This window comes from Aotus nancymaae, unplaced genomic scaffold (genome assembly GCF_030222135.1).
Source record: "Aotus nancymaae isolate 86718 unplaced genomic scaffold, 86718_ANA_hifiasm-v0.15.2.pri h1tg000051l, whole genome shotgun sequence".
Classification (NCBI taxonomy): Eukaryota; Metazoa; Chordata; class Mammalia; order Primates; family Aotidae; genus Aotus; species Aotus nancymaae.
The window spans coordinates 10,931,311-10,952,035 of record NW_026988465.1 but is presented as its reverse complement, the minus strand read 5'-3'; the positions used below and the strand labels follow the sequence as shown (position 1 = coordinate 10,952,035).

Genomic DNA, 20,725 nt, shown 5'->3' with positions numbered 1-20,725 from the left:
AGACTCAGGTGATCCTTCCATCTCATCCTCCCTAGTAGCTGGGACTACAGGCTTGGGCCACTAGGCCTGTCTCAAGTTTTGTATTTTTTGTAGAGATGGTATTTTACCATGTTGACCAGGCTGATTTTAAACTTCTGGGCTCAAGCGATCTGCCCACTTTGGCCTCCCAAAGTGCTTGGATTACAGGTATGAGCCACCACACCCAGTGACAACTAACTTTTTTATAACTCCAAATGAATTCCATAAACTGCCCTTCTCTGCCTTCTTCTGTCCACCATCTGCTTGCCTTGTGATAAGCCTTCGCTTCCCTCCTGCTCCCACCTCATTAAAGCAGGCCTTGCTTTTGGAAAGGTGAGGGAGGGGTACAGATTTCTGAATGTGCCTGCAGCCAGGAGCCCACCTTCCTCCCCAGCATGGTCATCACCATCCCTCCCTCCCCAGCCCCTGGCACATAAGCATGCCTGTTGCAGAAAAGCCACAGTGTGGACACCTGACCACAGGGAACATCAAACCTGCATGCACTAAAGGCTTCCATGAACCTAAGCTCTTATATGTTGAAAAGGCACCAATGACACTATTAACTTGGAGGCAGGAGAAGCATCTAAATCAAGTGATATGGGGCATTTTTCTTTTTTATTAGAAAGTTTAATTAGAACATCTCCCTGAGTGCATTAATTTCAGGATGGACTCAGAGAAACGGCTTTAAAACAGTCCCTCTAGAATTGGCCAACGGTTTTCCGTAACAAGGTTGAAAAGAGATTTTGACCCATCTCTTACTAGTTTAGATACTGAAAATGTTCCAGAAAAGTTGCTTCTAGTATAGAAAGATGTTTCTACTGAGATTTGACACCCTTCCAACAATTTCTACTGATCCCCTTTCGAATTTTAACTTTTACTCTATTTATGAAAGGATTCATTTGGCCTTGAAAACTAGAAATTCACTGTTTCCCTAAGGAACACAAATCTGTGGATTTCCTAATACATCTAGGAAGCAAAAAAACAAACAAAAGAGCAGATCTCACTATTGGAGTCAGAAGTCTCTGGCCAGGAGCTGACTCAACCCACTGACACTCACTTTCACCCTTTCACCCAAGGCCACACAGTGAGAAAAAGATACTGGATTTAGGCCAGACCTTACAACTGACCCATGTCCTCCATTCCAGAAATGGCTTGCGGGAGATGAACAGTGTGGCCAGGGGTGGCATGTGTGACAGTCCCTGCCCACACAATCACAGTTGTCTCTCCAGGCACCTTGTCAGGGCTATTTAATACAGTCCATTGCAGGGTGCTCCAAAACTCCTTGTAGCCTGCTGACTACAAACCAGTAAATCTGCTGAATTCACTAAGGCAGAGGTTCATAAACTAAGGCCCATGGACAGAATATCGATGTATTAGGGTTCTTTAGAGGGACAGAACTAACGGAATATATATATACACACACACACACACACATATATATGTATTCACATATATATATATGGGTTTTTTAAGTGTTAAATCACACAATCATAGGGTCCCACAATAGGCCATCTGCAGGCTGAGGAGCAAGGAGAGCCAGTCTGAGTTCCAAAACTGAAGAACTTGGAGTCTGATGTTCCAAGGAAGGAAGCATCTGACATGGGAGAAAGATGTAGGCTGGGAGGCTTGGCCAGTCTCTCTTTTCACATTAGCTGGCCACCACACCCAGTTAATTTTTTTATTTTTAGTAGAGACAGGGCTTCACCATATTGGCCAGGATGGTCTCGATCTCTTGACCTTGTGATCTGCCCACCTCAGCCTCCCAAAGTGCTGGGATTACAGGCGTGAGCCACCACGCCCAGCCCAATCTCTCTTTTCACATTTTTCTGCCTCTTTCTATTCTAGCCAAGTTGGCAGCTGATTAAATTGTGCCCACTCAGATTGCAGGTGGGTCTGCCTTTCCCAGCCCACTGACTCAATTGTAATCTCCTTTGTCAATGCCCTCACAGACATACCCAGGTTTAATACTTTGTATCTTTCGATCCAGTCAAGTTGACACTCAGTATTAACCATCACAATCAGGGTTTGCCAGTGTGGGTGGGAAAAAATTACATACTTATTTTTACTAACTTCCTATTGAAATTTAGCATTTTCTCGATTATATACGTAAGCAACAAATCGCAATAGCATTTGAAGTTCCTGAGACTTTGTCACCAATGGAAATTACCAATATTTTCATGTTATCCTTCCTTGTGGCAGATATCTCAAAATACCAACTATGCTCATCACTCCTTCACAAGTATGGTGGTGGTTAGGTCTGAAAGTTTGTGTCCCCCGTTCCAAAGTCATATGTTGAAGTCCTAACACCCAGTATGAAGGTATTTAGGAGGTGAGATCTTTGGGAGGTGATTCGGTTTAGATGAGATCTCGAGGCTGGAGTCCCTATGATGGGATTAGTGCCCTTATAAGAAGAGGAGGAGATACCAGAGCTTGTGCACTCACTCTCTCTCTCTCCCTGCCTCCCCCACCTCTCTCTTTCTCCCCCTTGCTCTCTCCCTCTCTTTCCCACTTTCCCCCTTCTCCCTCCTACTCCCCTCTCCCTCCCACTCTCTCCCTCGGTCTCCCCTCCCCCACTCTCCCCTCCCTGCTCTGCTTTCCCCTTTCTCCCCCCACCCCCCTCACCGATGCTCTCCCCTCCCTTCCACTATGTGGAGATCCAGGGAGAAGGTGGAATTGTGCAAGCCAAGCCAAAAAGCGACCTTTCACCAAAACCCAAATCTGCCAGCATCTTGATCTTGGACTTCTAGCCTCTAGGTCTGTAAAAAATTGTTGTCTGTTGCTTAAACTGACCAGGCAGTAGTATTTTGCTATAGCAGCCAAGCTGTCTAAGACACACATATAATACAATATCACATATTTTTAAAGAATGTGGTAACTTCACTTGCACATAATTAGTTTCCTTTACAATCCCATGTCTTTCCTTTTATGCATTCGAAACCATTATTTTAAGACTAGGTCCAGCCAGGCATAGTGGCTTATGCCTGTAATCCCAGCACTTTGGGAGGCTGAGGCGGGCGGATCACCTGAGATTGGGAGTTTGAGACCAGCCTGACCAACATGGAGAAACCCCGTCTCTACTAAAAATACGAAATTAGCTGGGTGTGGTGGCGCACACCTGTAATCCCAGCTACTTGGGAGGCTGAGGCAGGAGAATCACTTGAACCTGGGAGGCAGAGGTTGCAGTGAGCCGAGATCACACTATTGCACTCCAGTCTGGGCGACAAGAGCAAAACTCCATCTAAAAAAAAAACATAGGTCCATAGACTTATCCAGTGAGGTCCAAGCACAAGAAAGATCACAAAACAGACTCTCCTTCCTTTCCTCCATCCGGACCACATCTTCACTTAACAAAAACAGCTTCCTTCCACCTCCCAGGCTGAGCAGTGGTGGGTGACAACATGGTATAATAAAGCTTGTTTTAAGGTCTTCTTTGCCCGCGTAGATCAGGGCCTCCACTTACTTTTACTGCCACAGACTTTGCCCTCTGACCTCAGCCACTACCTGACAAGCATCTGCCGGCTGGGGGAAAGGACATGCGCAGATGGGTGTATACCCAACACTGCTCCCAGGAAAGAACTCCAAAGCCACCAGGTCTTACCAAGGGTGACCTTCGCACAGAACAGCACATGGACACAGTCTCATAGAACTGCGGGTGGGGCAGTTGGAAGGCCACCATTAATTGTGAGGTTATGTTAAGGCTTACACTGATTCTACGTTATGATTTCATTTTGGAATAAAAAACCAGGGTCCTGTATTCCATCCTGCTGAAATGACTTAGTAGTAATTTGAACACAAGAAATCTGTCACAGGCCGGGCGTAGTGGCTGACACCTGTAATCCCAGCACTTTGGCAGGCCAAGGCAAGTGGATCGCCTGAGGTCAGGAGTTCGAGACCAGCATGGCCAACACGGTGAAACCCCATCTCTACTAAAAATACAAAAAAATTAGCCGTGGGTAGTGGCAAGCACCTATAATCCCAGCTACTTGAATCATTTGAACCCAGGAGGCGGGGGTTGCATTGAGCTCAGATCACAACTGCACTTCAGCCTGGGTAACAGAGCAAGACCCTGTCTCAAAAAAAAAAAAAAAAGAAAAGAAAAAGAAATCTGTTACAGCTTTGAGCTTCAGTTTCCTCATCTTTCACGTGATGGCTACAACTGCAAAGGTTTATTTTTCAAAACATGTTCTCTCTCTGTCTCGCTCTCTCAAATTCCTTCTTCCTTATTTTGAGAGCTACTGAACTTAATTTTAATATTATTGCATGGTAACCCACTTTCAGAGATGGGAAGTTCAGCATCTTGAAGAAAGGAATGTCATCTTAAAGTCCATTATATGTTTTGTTTGTTTGTTTGAGACGGAGTTTCGCTCGTTACCCAGGCTGGAGTGCAATGGCGCAATCTCGGCTCACCGCAACCTCCGCCTCCTGGGTTCAGGCAATTCTCCTGCCTCAGCCTCCTGAGTAGCTGGGATTACAGGCACGCGCCACCATGCCCAGCTAATTTTTTGTATTAGTAGAGACGGGGTTTCACCATGTTGACCAGGATGGTCTCGATCTCTTGACCTCGTGATCCACCCGCCTCGGCCTCCCAAAGTGCTGGGATTACAGGCTTGAGCCACCGCGCCCGGCCAGTCCATTATATTTTTAATCTAAACCGCTCGGATTAAAACAGCCTGCTTTAGGACAGGGGTAGGCGTGACTTTTTATTTTGCTTTGTTCTCAGCTTTGCTTTATCTAGAATCTGTGTTTCAATACATCAGCTCTAGGTGGCAGTAATGTACCATGGAGATGTTTGCTTACCCAGGTAGAAGGCTGCCAAGTTTCAAGTCTTGAGGCAGAAGAGAACCTTAAGGAAAATTTTAATATGATTCCTGGGTGTCAGTGCTCCCTAGATGCTCTGTGAGCAGGTCAACTCACCACTGCTGTCCCTGTAACTGACTGTGTTGGAGGAAGGAAGGAAAGCTACAGGCTCCTGAATACGTTCATGAAGGATGCAATGGAATATTTTATGGTATAGGGATTTTTCCAAGCCTGTCCTCTGTATATACTCTCTCTATATATATTCTTATATAATCAATTCATGACCCCTCTCCTCTTCTTTTCTACTTTCCTAACTCTAAAAATACAATTTCAAGATCCATTTGTCCCTTAGGTAAATGAGCTAAGATACAGTAGTAATTTATAGAACTAGAATAGTTGCATACAGTAAGTGGCATATGTATATATACTGAAGAATGTGAGCCAAAGGGGGGATCACATTTGAGGGACAATGTATTTCATTGTTCATTCCTTTGGATTTCTTTTCTTTCTTCTTTTTTTTAATGAGACTGAGTCTCACTCTATTGCCTAGGCTGGAGTGCAGTGGTGCAATCTCAGCTCACTGCAACTTCCGCCTCCTGGGTTCAAGTGATTCTTGTGTCTCAGCCTCCCCAGTAGCTGGGGTTACAGGCACCCAACACCACGCCCAGCTAATTTTTGTATTTTTATTAGAGACAAGGCTTCACCATGTTGGCCAGGCTGGTCTTGAACTCCTGACCTCAGGTGATCCACCCACCTCGGCCTCCCAAGGTGTTGGGAGCTACTGCGCTCAGACTCCTCTGGATTTCTTCACAAGAGTTTACATATCTGTTTCCTCATCTGTAAAATGAGTTCCACCTTGGTATGGTTGTGGTGAGGATTAAAGTGGTTCACAGATGCACAGCTGATGAGCTGCCTGACGTGTGCACAGGAAGCTGCATGTGGACGCTAGTGGCAACTACTGTTAGTATTACCCAAAGCTCTTTGCTTTTTAAAATTTTTGTTCAAAGTTTTTTGTGGAGATGGTCTCACTATGTTGCCCAGGTTAATCTCTAACTCCTGTGCTCAAGTGAACCTCCTGCCTCGGCCTCCCCAAACCCCTTTGCTTTTTATCTGAAGGAGTAAAGAGGCAATCTGGGCACGGTCACTTAGGGAGAAATGAAAAGGAATATAGAGAAACACACCATATATACACCCCCGCAACATACACACAGATACACACACACACACACACACAGAGACACAGATATACACACACAGGGACACAAAACCAGACACAGATTCATACGCACACACAGAGGGACACAGAGACAGACAGATACACACACAGACACAGATACACACCCACAGACATATACACACGCATATGCATGCACACACACAGCCTGTACAGAATATAGGGAGATGTGACACCCCATCAATAAGGCTGCTAAAGGCAGCTAAAAGAGGGAAGATGAAAGTGTAAAGGCAGCATGGGAAGGTCTTGGCTAATTGACCTTGTTAGGATGGATGGATAGTAAAACTGGTGTTTATGGTTAAGAAAAATAAAGGGAGAAAGAGGATCATGAGCTGATCTTAGGAACAAACCTTGTTTTGGGAAAGCAGCTTCTCTTTTTTCAGTATCTGGGGTTCCTGGGATGTGTGTAGCAGTGCATGACAGCACAGCCAAACACATCGAGAGTGGACTTTCTTTTTTTTTTTTCAATAAATGTTTATTCTGTTATTATACTTTAAGTTCTGGGGTACATGTGCAGATCATGCAGGTTTGTTACATAGGTATACATGTGCCATGGTAGTTTGCTGCATCCATCACCCCGTCATCTACATTAGGTATTTCTCCTAGTGCTATTGCTCTCCAATCCCCCTACCCCCAATAGGCCTGAATGTGTGATGCTCCTCTCCCTGTGTCCATGTGTTCTCATTGTTCAACTCCCACCTATGAGTGAGAACATGCAGTGTTTGGTTTTCTGTTCTTGTGTTAGTTTGCTGAGAATGATGGTTTCCAGCTTCATCCATGTTCCTACAAAGGACATGAACTCATCCCTTTTTATGGCTTCATAGTATTCCATGGAGTATATGTGGAGAGTACCCTTTCTTGAACGGAGGCACTGTCCCATGCTGTGGCTCTGTCATGAGTGGAGATGGGTGGTGTGGAATCAGAACGGATTTGCTCTGCCAGAGATCCCTGTGTAGTCCTCCAGTATTCCTTTGGGGTCATGTGTTTATTTATGTCTCTGACTTTGAGACAAATTCATGGAAATTCAAACTTAAAAATCAAAAGTGAGCAGGAGAGTCTTCAAATGGGAAGAAAATTCTACACTTTACAAAATAATTAGCCATTGGGCTCCCTTAAACCTCTGATGGAGAGTGTAATTACATTTCCATAACACCTCTCAGAACTGCAGTAAGGGGCCATCATATCCAAAAATCTTTTCTTTAAAGTAAATTCCTTAGAAGGCAAAAAGGTTTACGAAAAGCATTACTCCCATGAATATTAGTCAGTTGATATGATCCATGCAGATACTGTATCGGAAGCAAATGTTTGTGTAGCTGGTAAATTGCTGACATGATGGGAAAGGTTTCTGGGTGTCCTTCAGTTATCTTCTCTCTTTTCTTCCCATTATTATTTATTTATTTATTTATTTATTTTTCAGACGGAGTCTTGGCTCGGTCGCCCAGGCTGGAGTGCAGTGGCACAATCTCAGCTCACTGCAACTTTCACTTCCTGGGTTCAAGCAATTCTCCTGCCTCAGCCTCCCCAGCAGCTGGGATTACAGGTGTGCGCCACCACGCTTGGCTAATTTTTGTATTTTTAGTAGAGACAGGGTTTCACCATGTTGGCTGGGCTGGTCTTGAACTCCTGACCTCAGGTGATCCTCCTGCCTTAGCCTCCCAAAGTGTTGGGATTACAGGTGTGAGCCGGCATGTCGGCATGTCAGTGACCAGAGCTCTGTTTGGTCTCCCTCTATTATTTTTAAACTATTATTACTTATTTTGTGAAAGTTTTTACCCCTGTGACTAGGGGAAGACAGAATTTTAGCCCCAAAAGCAATGGTGAGGTTGAACAAGGAGGGAAAGGATGAAAGCTTTCCACTCTCAGGAGACTCCATGCTTTGAGTGTCCTAAAAAGTTGTACTAAAGGTAGACATCATTGTTCAAGTTTCTAGACTGCTTCGCAATTGCAAATAAAGATCTAACAACCTTGTCTTTTACACTTCCTGGAAACGTTTTTAATTAAATCAGTGGCCAAATTTACAAATACTCTCCATCGGAAACTTTTATGTTTGGCAGGAGCTACAGACTGTGATGTCAGCCTCTGAGTTGAAAATCTGGCTCTTCCAAGAGAATAATAGAAGTTAAAAAGAAAAAAAAAAAATGTGTCTGTGCCAAACTAACAAAAAAGAATACAAGCTTGTAAGATTCTAAATTGAATTTGCTTTTGTCATTTTCCCAAAAGATGTTAGGAAGAATATCAACTTGCTTTAGAGGTTAACCAATTAATTAACGTGAAAAGCTGAAAACGTATTATCCCAAGATTGCTGTGTAGTTTATTAGTTGAGATATATGTTTATTTTTTGCTTTCTAGATACTATGGAGGAAAGACTGTGCCTTCTGCTTATTTTCTATTCCTCATTTTGAGACCCCATTGCCCAGGCTGGAGTGCAGTGACAATCATAGCTCACTGCAGCCTCAAACTCTGAGGTTTAAGTGATCTTCCCACCTCAGGCTCCCATGTAGCTGGGACTACAGGTGCATATCACCATACCTAACTAATTTTTTTATTTTGTTATGTTTTGTAGAGATAGGGTCTCTCTATATTGCCCAGGCTGGTCTTGAACTCCTGGCCTCAAGCAATCCTCCTGCCTTGGCCTCCCAAAGTGCTGAGATTATAGGCATTAACTACTGTACTGGCCACCTGATTGTATCTATTCATGTGCTATTAAGAGTATTTAATTAAATGCTTATTGATCTAATTTACTGGAGGTCTAGAAGTCTTTGGCATGAGATAATGTTTATTAGAAACAGAGCTGGATTGAGACTGTAATGATCCAAGCTTCATCTTATCTTTGTTGCATCTTATCTTTGTAGAACAATTTATAGTTTACCAAGATCTTAGAGTACATATATAACTTACTACATTTGATCATTATAGCTACCCTGTGACATAAAAGGCAGTATTGTTATTCAATACTGTAACACTGGTCATATCGGAGTAGGGACCACTCTAAAGACATTCTTTTAACTTAACTCTTCATGTATTGCAATATACATAGCTGAGAATTTTCCCAAGCCTTCAATTTCTGGTTCTTTTTTGCTTAACACTTTCTTCTTGAACTTAACTCTGTGCTCTCACATTTTGCCATAAGTGGTAAAGAGAAACCAGACCACACTTTCAACACTTTGCTTAGGGATTTCCTCAGCTAAATACCCAAGTTTGTCACTTATGAGTTTTACCTTCCACAAAACACTAGAACGCAATTCAACTAAGTTCTTTGCCACTTTGTAACAAGGATCATCTTTCCTCCAGTGCCCAAAACATGTTCCTCATTTCAATGTAAGACCTCACCAGAAGCATATTTAATGTCCACATTTCTATCAACAGGCTCTTCGAGAAACTAGGTTTTTCTAATATGCCCTCAAAACTCTTCTAGCCTTTCCCAGTTCCAAAGCCACTTTGAATTTTTTGGTATTTGTTCTATCAGTACCCAACTCCCAGTACCAAAATCTGTATTCATCTATGAGGGCTTCCATAACAAAGTACCACACACTGGTTGGCTGAAACGACAGAAACATATTTCCTAACAGTTTTGATGGCTTGAGGTCCGAGATCAGGGTTGGTTGGTTTCATTTTGAGAGTCTCTCCTTGGCTTATAGATGGCCATATTCTTCCAGTATTTTCACATGGTCTTTCCTCTATGCATGTACATATCTATGTCACAATTTCCTTTTCTTATAAGGACACTGGTCATGTTGGATTAGGAACCACCCTGGAGATCTTCTTGTAACTTAATTACCTATTTAAAGACCTTATCTCCAAATACAGTTACATTCTGAGGTTTTGGGGTTAGGACTTTAACATATGAATTTGGGGAAAACTATTCAGACCATAAAAGGCAGTAACCTATAGATGAGAACTAGACCCACCAATGAGAATATTCATAGGCATAGAATCCTAAGGTCACATAGTGAATATACTCAAGACCCAGATATTTCTATTTTTCTTATTCAGTCTATTAAGGTGACAAAATGTATTGGAAGTATGTGATCCAAGTAAGTAGATCTATGAATGGTTTCAGGAAATAAGACGCAAACATAGGTTATAGCCACAAGAAATCCCCGTAATTTTTGACACAGCTACTCCAATTTTGACATATCACAACATTACAGCATGCCTGTCTTGATCTATTTGTGCTGCCATAACAAAATATCTGAGACTGGATAATTCATAAGAAGAGAAATCTGTTTCTTATAGTCCTGAAGACTGGGGGGTCCAAGATCAGGGCACTTGCAACTGGTGTCTGGTGTGGGACCTCTTACTGTATCCTCACATGGTGGAAGGGGTGAAAAGGGCAAATATCACTACTAGAATGCTCCCTTCAATTTCTTTTTATCAGAGCACTAATCTATTCATGATTTAATCACTTCCTAGAGGCCCCATCTCTTATTACTATTTCATTGATGATTAAGTTTCAACATATGAATTTTGAGGGTCACATATAGACCACATATAGACTATAGCAATGCCTAACATTTTTTGTAAATTGTTTGAAATCCCCGTAATTTTTTCATGGCAATGCTATTATATTAAAGCTTACATATTTTTTGTTGTGTTTTTAGAATTAGACGATGCTTCATCTTCTCTAGAATTATAATCCTAAAAGTTAAGGAAGGAGATCATATTTTTATCTCTACCCTCTAAATGGTATAAATCTCTTCAAACAAAATTTGAACATAAACCACCCTTCTCAGTGAATTTAAGAACAGGCACTATGGGCTGAATAAGAACCAGTTCAGTCAGTATCAAGCCAACAAAATTGGTGATCAGAGCTCTTGTGTGCTGACCTGGAAATCACTCAACTCTAACTAGCTGCTTCATTGCCAAGGTCACCGGCTTTCTCTCCGACCTAAAGCAAATCATCCTCTAACCAAGCTGGGTCTCTGCTTTGTACACTGGGGATTAACTATCCCAGAGGCTTAGAATGACAATGGAAATGCACTTTACAATAGATATGCATTTATTAAAGTCAGGGAAGAAACATATTTCAAATGTTGCTCTTCACGTGTAAGCCTGCTCTTGGATTTTTAAAATGTGTGTTTTACATAGCATACCATAAGCATATATTTATGTTTGAAAAGAAATATATAATAAAGTATTGTCCAAACATAAAAAAGATATGAAATTGTCTTTCAGATATATCCTAAAGACTTTTACTGGATGTTCCAAGAAGAAAGTTGAACACAACTCCTAGCACCTAAGTCCAAATCTTTCCATCATTGGAACTTCACGAGGATAAGTCTGGAGCAAAACAAAACCAACTGAATTTTAAATTATCACTCATCTGATAGATCCAGGAAAAGAGGGGACTGGAATCATTTTTCACCAAGGTCCCTCTGGGTCTAAAAATCAGAGGTCAATGCTCAAATTTTTTCTTCGTTGTTGGGTGGGATCAGATAAAACCTCAAGACTCTTTCATTCGAGGACTTTGACAAGGCAAACTTTGCACAAGACAAAAGTGCTTGGAGTCGCCAGGCAGCTCCAGGCAATAAGACAAGATCTTACAGTTACAATATTTCTCCCTGAGCTTGTCTTTGGTTCTATGATCACTCATTTTAAAAAGACACTTTAGCATTGTGCCAAATAAAGAAAAATTTGATTAACAATGCAACCAGCTGGCTCTTCAACCTTCCTAGCAAGTCATGATCAGAACTGCCCCTTCATGAGCAGCTTCTGTGACGGACATCTCTTGGTACGCCTCCAGGGGAAGACGGGCAGAGGATGCAGGAGTGGTCAAATGGTATCACTGCCGCTGGGGCAGAGCCCAGTGCTCTGTGCTGTGGGCCGGCAGTGGCTCTTCACAGCCTTTCTGAAGGTTTCTGCAGCCCTGTTATCCACCAGAAAGTGAATTATTCCCACAGTCTTCCAACTGGTGTCCTTGCTTCCACCCCTGCCTCTCTGCCATCTATTTTCCACACAGCAGCCACAGTGATCCTTGTAAAATACAAGTCATGTCATGTCGCTCCTCTGGCCAACCCTCCAATGTCTCCCAGCACAGAGAACAAAACCAAAACATCCTTGCTGGAACTTGATTCGGTCCCTTACCTCCCTGACCTCACCTGCTACCACTTTCTCATTCCGTGTCTCTGCATGAGCCCCCTAGCCTCCTGGCTATTTCTCAAAACACTTCGGGCATATGTCCTCCTCACAGATCTGGTGCCATTCTGCTCCCTCTGCCCGGAATGTTCTTCCTCCAGATACTCAGTGACTTGCTCCTTCACTTCATTCAGGTCTTGGTCAAATGTCACCTTATTAGAGAAGGCTTCCCTCTCCCTCATCACTCTGTTCCCTCCCCATCACTCTTTCTTATTTGAAATAACCTCAAACTTCATGAAAAGTTGCAAAAAGAACACAAAGAATGTCTGCCCTGAACAATTAGAGTGTAAGACACCCACGTGATGCCTCCTCACCCTTAAATATTTAAGTTTGGAAGTTCTACAAACAAGGACATTCTCCTACATAACCACAATTCAACCATCAGGATAGGAAAGTTGACTCTGGTACATTCCTGCTACCTCATCTTCAGACCCAGTCAAGTTTCATGAGTTGTCCCAACAACACTTTTTGTTGCCAAAGGACCCAATACAGAAACCTGCACTGCAGTTACTTGTCATGTTACCTTAGCATCCTCCAACATGAAACAGCTCCTCGGTCTTCAGTGACATTCATGAGTTTGACACTTGTGAAGAGTCGAAGCAACTGATTTTGTAAAATGTCCATGAATTTGGCTTCGGCTGATGTTTCGCCATGATCAAATTCAGGTTATACATCTCTGGCAGGAAAATCACAGAAAGGATACTGTGTTCAGAACCAGCTACATACATGCATGGGTCACTGCAAAATGAAAATGCAGACCAACCCCTCATTAAACAATTAAGAATTTCAGTCCAGGCATGGTGGTTCTCACCTGTAATCCCAGCACTTTGGGAGGCTGAGGCGGGTGGATCATGAGGTCAGGAGTTTGAGACCAGGCTGGCCAACATGGTAAAACCCCGTCTCTACTAAAATACAAAAACTAGCCGGGTGTGGTTGCATGCAACTGTAATCCCAGCTACTCAGGAGGCTGAGGCAGGAGAATTGCTTGAACCCAGGAGGCGGAGGTTGCAGTGAGCCGAGATCGCGCCATTGTACTCCTGCCTAAGCGATGTGGCAAGAATTTGTCTCAAAAAAAAAAAAAAAAAGAATTTCAAGAAAACAACAGCAGAGCATTAAACTAAGCATATGCCCCTTCTGAGCACTGGGTCCTGTGCTACTGCAGAAGTCCATGAAGCTTGCCCTGACTGTGATCTTCATGTTGCATCTCACTGGATGGCAAATGATTCTACTTAGTACATTACTGATGACGCTACCTTTAGTCACTCTATTAAAGTGGGTTGGCCAGGTTTCTCCACTGTAAACTTAATATTTCCCTGCTTTGTAGTGTTTGGGGGAAGTATTTTATATTTGCTTAGTTTTATCAATATGAACTCATGGCTTCTGATTTTATTCAATGGTTTATAATGCATTACTATATTTATTTATTTTTAATTTACATGTAGTCCACTTGGCTTTCTTTGACGTACAGTTCTATGAGTTTTTGTTTTTGTTTGTTTGTTTGTTTGTTGACAGAGTTTTACTCTTGTTGCCCAGGCTGGAGTGCAATGGCCCAATCTCAGCTCACCACAACCTCCGCCTCCCGGGTTCAAGTGATCCTCCTTCCTCAGCCTCCCGAGTAGCTGGGATTACAGGCATGCACCACCACACCCAGCTAGTTTTATATTTTTAGTAGAGATGGGGTTTCTCCATACTGGTCAGGCTGGGCTTAAACTCCCAACCTCGGGTGATCCGCCCACCTCAGCTTCCCAAGGTGCTGGGATTACAGGCGTGAGCCACCACGCCCAGCCAGTTCCATGAGTTTTAATACAAATGTAGACAAGTGTACCCAACCTCAGAATGAGAATACACAGCACTTCCACACCCCCAAAATTCCTTCATGTTGTCACTTTGTAACAAAATCCTCCCCTTCCTGGCCCCTGGAAATCATTGAACTTGGTCCTAAAGTTTTGCCTTTTCCAAAATGTCCTATAAATAGAATCATTCTGCCTATAACCTTTTGAGACTTGAGTGTTTCATTTGGCATCATGCCCTTGGGATTCATTCATATTGTTTCCTGAATAAGTTTCCATTGCATAAGTGGATACAATTTATTTATCCATTTGTTCATTCGTTATATCAAATTTTCCTTATTCAAATCAATGGGGTTTTCATCTTCAGTCAGGACCCTCACTGATTGGGAACATAGGGGCGGTGATTCTTCATTCCTGACAGGTTTCCAGGCGATGCTGAAGCAGCCAGTCCAGGGACCCCACGTGCAGTAGCAAGGCTGTAGCCAGCTCACCAGGACAAGGATGATTATGAGGGGCCGGGCCGGAGGCAGGGACACTGTTTTCAAAGGAGGAGATTGTGCTAATACAGGTGAGAAATCATGAGGGCCTGACCCAAGCCAGTGGCAGTGGGGCAGACAGTGGAGACAGAGACTGTTTTGTTTTTTGTTTTTTTTTAAAAAAAAGGAGACCCACAGACTTGAGGGGTAAGAACACGGTTCCTAAGGACCCAGGAAGAGGAGCAGGAGGGGAGTTGATGGTGTAGGGTAGCAATGATCTCCCCTTCGTCGTTCACTGTGAAGGGGATTGGGGAACATCAGGTAGAACTGCCACCTAAGAAGCTGGCCAAGAATGTCTGTGGCTCAGAGGAGAAGCCTGGGCTACAGGTGATAGTGGGTGTGGGCTATGACCCCTGGGGAAAGGGCAGTAGAGGGAAGGTGGGGAGAGCGTGCCTCCTCCCTGCTGCTCTCCAGCTTCCCGGAAGGAGCCCACTCCCACCCCACCCAGGCTGCCTGCCTGCCTCTATGTATTTGTTTATCAACAGTTGAGCTCAGAACCTAATCTTAGCATCTCCACAACTTTCTTAGAGACAAAAGGAGGCTGAGATGCCTACAGGTCTCCAGTGTTAGATGGAGAGTTGTTCAGAGAACTCTTCTGACCTTGCTGCCTCTTCTCCTGGCTGGGTCCCCGGAGATCGTTGCTCCCTCTATTTTAAAGGCAGTGTTGCCGCTAAAGCTCTATTCTGTTTCTTCTTAACACAGGTAATACCACAACCTTGCATTTAAAAAAAATTTTTTTTTACCACTAAGCTAAAGGAAGCAACTATAGAAATATGCATTCATTAACAACAGTCTAATTTCCAAAATTAAAGAATCTAATCCAATTGACACCACAAGAAAACAATCACAAGATTCCAAGGCCTCCAATTACCTCATTTCATGAACAGCGTATTCTACGCAGAAGGGCTTGCGGCGGCCACTCGGTTCCTTCCGCAGCAGCGCTGCCTTTCCAGAGTGGACAGGATTACAAAAAGGGTCACTTCATTTCCCTTCAAGACAATGAGTCTAAAGGAACCCTTTGTCTCCTCCTTGGACTAACTAGTGCTAAAGTCTTACTAAAAGTAACTCTTAACAGGTCTCGGTGGCTCACACCTGCATCCCAGGTACTCGGGAGGCTGAGGCAGGATAGCTTGAACCCGGAAGTGAAAGGTTACAGTGAGTAACGATAGTGCCACTGCACTCCAGCCTGGGAGACAGAGCAAGACTTTATCGCTAAAATACATTTTTAAAAAGTTTTTAAGTAATTTTTTTCCTTATATATTTTTAAGTTAAAAATCCCACAACCTTATATTAAGTATGGTCCCAATTTTGCAGCCTTATGTTATAGACACACTAATAAGTCTGGAAGACAGTGAGAACATCTTTGAAAGTGAATTACGGATGTTTTTCTTTTGTCTTTACTTATCTGTATTTCATTACTGTCTTCTACAGTCAGTGATGTTTACACTTTGCCTCTGTAAGAAAAAATCAATGAAGTTTTTTAAATATTAAGAATTTACAGGTGGGCACAGTGACTCATGCCTGTAATTTCAGTATTTTTGAGAGGCTGAGGCAGGAAGATTGCTTGAGCCTATGAGGTTGAGGCTTCAGGGAGCTGGGATCATGCCACTGCACTCCAGGGTGACAAGGCAAGGCTCTGTTTCCTAAAAGATTAGTAATAATCACACTGCTCAGATTCCAGGTGGGCACTTGATATTTATTAATTATTTGAGTGAGTGAGAATAAATGAAAGACAAAAAACAGTCGTGCCATAGGTCCCTGCTGCTCCGATGGATGGCTTCCTTATTCTGTGCCTGCAAAGCAGTGACTTCAATACAGCTCTAGGCTTGCCTTCTGTAACCCACAAACAGATCACTTACAGAATAGCACTGCAGAGAGGAGCGTGCTGAAGGGAAATGTGTTTGTCATTTGTGAATTAAAAGCAAGACTGCAAAGGCTCCACCCCTAATTAATTGCAGGGATAAAGGTGAGTGTCTCACAGTGTAAACAATCTGAAGCAGCTGGTGAGACAAGTCCCCCAAGGACCAGATCCCAGCTAGCTAATTAGCAGGTGCTCACCTGAGCAGACATCGCACTCAGGGTCTTAAGGAACCTACCAATATTTAAAATATCAGCTTTGTTATGAGTTATTCTTCCAAGTCAAACAAGATAGAATCAAATTGTAGGGACCTAGTTTCAAAATTCAAGCTGTGTCTTTAGAAGGGTGGAAAATCACACTGTAGCTGAGCAAAGAGGCTCATTAGAGTAAGCACAGTATTTGCCAGTTCAGATGCAGTTATTCCACATTCAGGTGTATGATTTTGTAAAAATCAAGAGCATGCTTTGATTAGTGCAAATACTCTTCTAATTTCATTCATCTAACATATATATATTGAGCACCTGTTTATATGTTTCATTTTATCTTATTATTTTTTCGAGATGGAGTCTTGCTCTGTCACCCAGGCTGGAGTGCAGTGGCATGATCTCAGCTCACTGCAACTTCCGCCTCCTGGGTTCAAGCAATTCTCCTGCCTCAACCTCCCAAATAATTGGTATTACAGGTGTGTGCCTCCACACCCAGCTAATTTTTGTATTTTTAGTAGAAACAGGGTTTCACCATGTTGACCGGGCTGATCTTGAACTCCTGACCTCATGATCCACCTGCCTTGGCCTCCCAAAGTGTTGGGATTACGAGCATGAGCCACCATGCCTGGCTATAAGTTTCATTTTAGAAGGCAAGTGTCACAGCATTTTATAAAAAAAACTAATCTTTTTCACTTAAATGGGAGTGATATGCAGACGGTAGTGGGGTGCTGACAGTTTGTACTAGTCCACGGGAGCAGATTGTTGAATTTTCAGGATTTTGCAGGCTGGTTGTTAAATACAGTTATTGTTATAAACTAAATTATATAAAATTTCAATTAAATTATATTAAAAATAAAGGTGATGCCGGCCACGGTGGCTTACGCTTGTAATCCCAGCACTTTGGGAGGCTGAGGTGGGCAGATCACCTGAGGTCAGGAGTTCGAGACCAGCCTGACCAACATGGAGAAACCCTGTCTCTACAAAAAATGTATAATTAGCTGGGCATGGTGGGGCATTCCTGTAATCTCAGTGACTCGGGAGGCTGAAGCAGGAGTATTGCTGGAACCCGGGAGGCGGAGGTTGCAGTGAGCTGAGATTTGGCCATTGCACTCCAGCCTGGGCAACAAGAGAGAAACTCTATCTCAAAAAAATAAAAAAATAAAAATAAAGGTCATAAATACACAAAACATCTCTTTCAAATAATTTTGCTACATTTTGCTATTACCTACTCCCTGAGTTATTTTCTATTAGACCTGTATTGTCAAAATACTACATAATAATATGTATGCACCTCTCTTCCTGTCAATGTGTTCAGTAATGTCACAATGATAGCATGAAATCAGCCATGCTAGGAGTATTTACGCCACCAAAAATGGCACACACTAAAAATCAGGGCTTCCTTTTTTGTTGCTTGTCTATACTTAAAAAGGTGACAGAGGAAATGTTAATGATACAGATTAAATGTAAAAGTGTTTCATAAAACTTAAAAGTGGATCTGTAGCTGCTAGATTGTGAGTAGAATTGAGGAAATATTCTTCCAGTATTCAAAAATACTGGGAGATCTGATTAAAAAATATTGATGATCTAATTCAGTGACATCACTCATATTGACTAATGAATGAAGTTTCCACATCTTCATGGTTTCCTTTCTGTTCATTCAGAGTAAACAAAAACATCCACCAGCATTCACGTTAGAACTACACTCATGGCCGGGCACTGTGGCTCACGCCTGTAATCCCAGCACTTTGGGAGGCTGAGGTGGGCAGATCACAAGGTCAGGAGTTTGAGACCAGCCTGGCCAATATGGTGAAACCCTGTCTCTACTAAAAATACAAAAATTAGTTGGGCATGGTGGTGGGCACCTATTGTCTCAGTTACTCAGGAGGCTCAGGCAGGAGAATCACTTGAACCCTGGAGGCGGAGGTTGCAGTGAGCTGAGATCACGCCACTGCACTCCAGTCTGGGTGACAAGGCAAGACTCCAACTCGAAAAAAAAAAAAAAAAAGAATACAGTCATTTGTTAATGCCTTGAGTGACTTTGTTGAATGGTGTAGTAATCAAACATTATTTGATAGCTTGATTTTTGTCAAATCATGGTTGAATTACAACCACAGATTGACTATGGATACAACAGTTCAGCAGAAATCAACAAAAGCCTTTTGTAAGAATCAATCGGCTATTAAAATTTACAATCAAGAGTCTTGTCTACTTTATACTTATTTGTGAATTGTGTGCTACACAACTTTGTAGCAGTAAAATTTACGACAAATGTATGTGCTTATGTATTTGCCTTTTTTCCTAGAAAACCAGTTGTTGAACAAACATTTATCAGTGCACCATTTTGTGTGAAGCTCCAATAAAGGCAAAGTAAGCCAATCCTGCCAACTTCGGCTATATATGAACCACCAAAATAAAAATGACTTAATATATCCCGAAAATGTCTATGATTGTTAAAAAATCCCAGACAACAGCCAGAGATGGAACAAGCTATACTAAGGCACATGGTGGGCTGGCTTAACTCAGTCATTTCCAAACTTTCAATATGAGCTGGGTATAAGGGGAAATGTTCTCTTTCCTTCATGGGGTTTATTTCCCCCACCTCTTTCATTCCTGTACACCATTGCTCTGGCATCCGAAACTTTCCCTAGTTTAAGCACTGCTGAAATCTCACATTATTGCGTGCCTAGTGACAACCTCCGCTTGCTGGTGTCATTGTTGCCAATAGAACAAGCAGAGTTATCTGGGGGTGCTGGAAAAAGTGTCAGAAAAATGTGTTCTCAATGTAGTAGGTGAGTTATAGGTGGAAAAGTCAGTTGCACAGAAGGCCCAGTACAAGCTGTTGCCTCCCTAACTAGCTGTATGATCACACAGAAGTCACACCAACTGAGGATGGCTTGGCCTCTAGTAGAGGGCAAGGTGCAGGGAGCTAGCTCCGTTCACTGCTCTCCCAAAGCCTAGCATACTGCCAGCACACAGTGGGCACTCAATTAATGAATGCTAAACACATTCGCTCATATAAATATAAATGCTACCTTTCTTTCATAGCTGGTGTAAGGATCCAATCCATTTGAATGCATGTAAAGTGTTGTGCAAACTCACAGTTCTTTAAATTATTTGATTAGTTACACCCATGAAAGAACTGCTGTTTCGGTATTGCTGCCTCATTCTCTACTTTGATTTCCTCTTTGTTTTTTTTTCTTGAGATGGAGTCTCTCCCTCTCTCCCAGGCTGGAGTGCAGTAGCACGATCTCGGCTCGCTGCAACCTCCGCCTCCCAGGTTCAAATGATTCTCCTGCCTTAGCCTCCCGATTAGCTGGGATTACAGGCACACACCACCATGCCTGGCTAATTTTGGTACTTTTAGTAGAAACGGGGTTTCACCATGTCTCAAACGGGTCCCCAACTCCTGACTTCATGATCCACCCACCTGGGCCTCCCAAAGTGGTGGGATTACAGGCGTGAGCCCCTGCACCCGGCCTTGATTTCTTTTTTCTAATCAGCAACATCTTTGTGGACATGATCCCTTCTGTACTCCCAAAGCAGCTTGAGCACCACACTGCAATGAAACAGCAGATTTACTGATCTACCTTTTTCTTTTTGTAAGGTTTGTTCTCACCGAGTTTAAAGTGAAGAAACTGAGGCCAGCACAAGAAGATCCAATGCGAAGGAATTTATTCAGGCTCCCGGGTGAGGTTCTGCAGTCCGACAGGAGAGGCTGGAGAAGTCGCACTGATTCCGCTCAGACATGCGGTTTTTATAGGGAGTGGAGGTGTTCGATTGGTTGTGGGAGAGCAGGACTGCTATTGGGTAAAGTTACAAGCCTTCATCTAGGACTTGGCTTGTTGTTGGTTGGAATTACTCGGCTGCTATTGGCTGGAAAGACTTGGCTGCTATTGGTTGTTAAGACTCGACTGCTATTGGCTATTAAGACTCAACTGCTATTGGTCAATAAGACTTGACTGCTATTGGTTAGCAAGAGGCTAGGATTACGAGACCTTGTTTGCATACTGGGCTCTTTAAGGGAAGGCCAGGCTGTGCCAGCATGGGAGAAGGGAACATACCTGAGCATGTCTGAGCTTGCTCGAGCTCATCCGGGCTTGTCCAAGCTTTCGGGGAAAAAAAGGGGGAGGTGGGGCGCGTCCAAGCTCCCG

At 43.0% G+C, this 20,725-nt stretch overlaps 1 protein-coding gene across 1 annotated transcript in view; it reads right to left on the bottom strand.

Annotated features, from left to right (window-relative positions):
• CD83 (CD83 molecule) overlaps positions 1 to 20,725 on the bottom strand; it is a 138,699-nt gene that overhangs the window by 66,047 nt on the left and 51,927 nt on the right. The window contains exon 2 of the mRNA XM_012476575.3: positions 12,708 to 12,860. Coding sequence (XP_012331998.2) covers positions 12,708 to 12,808 — 101 coding nt within the window. The 5' untranslated portion in view covers positions 12,809 to 12,860. The remainder of the gene's footprint in view (positions 1 to 12,707; positions 12,861 to 20,725) is intronic.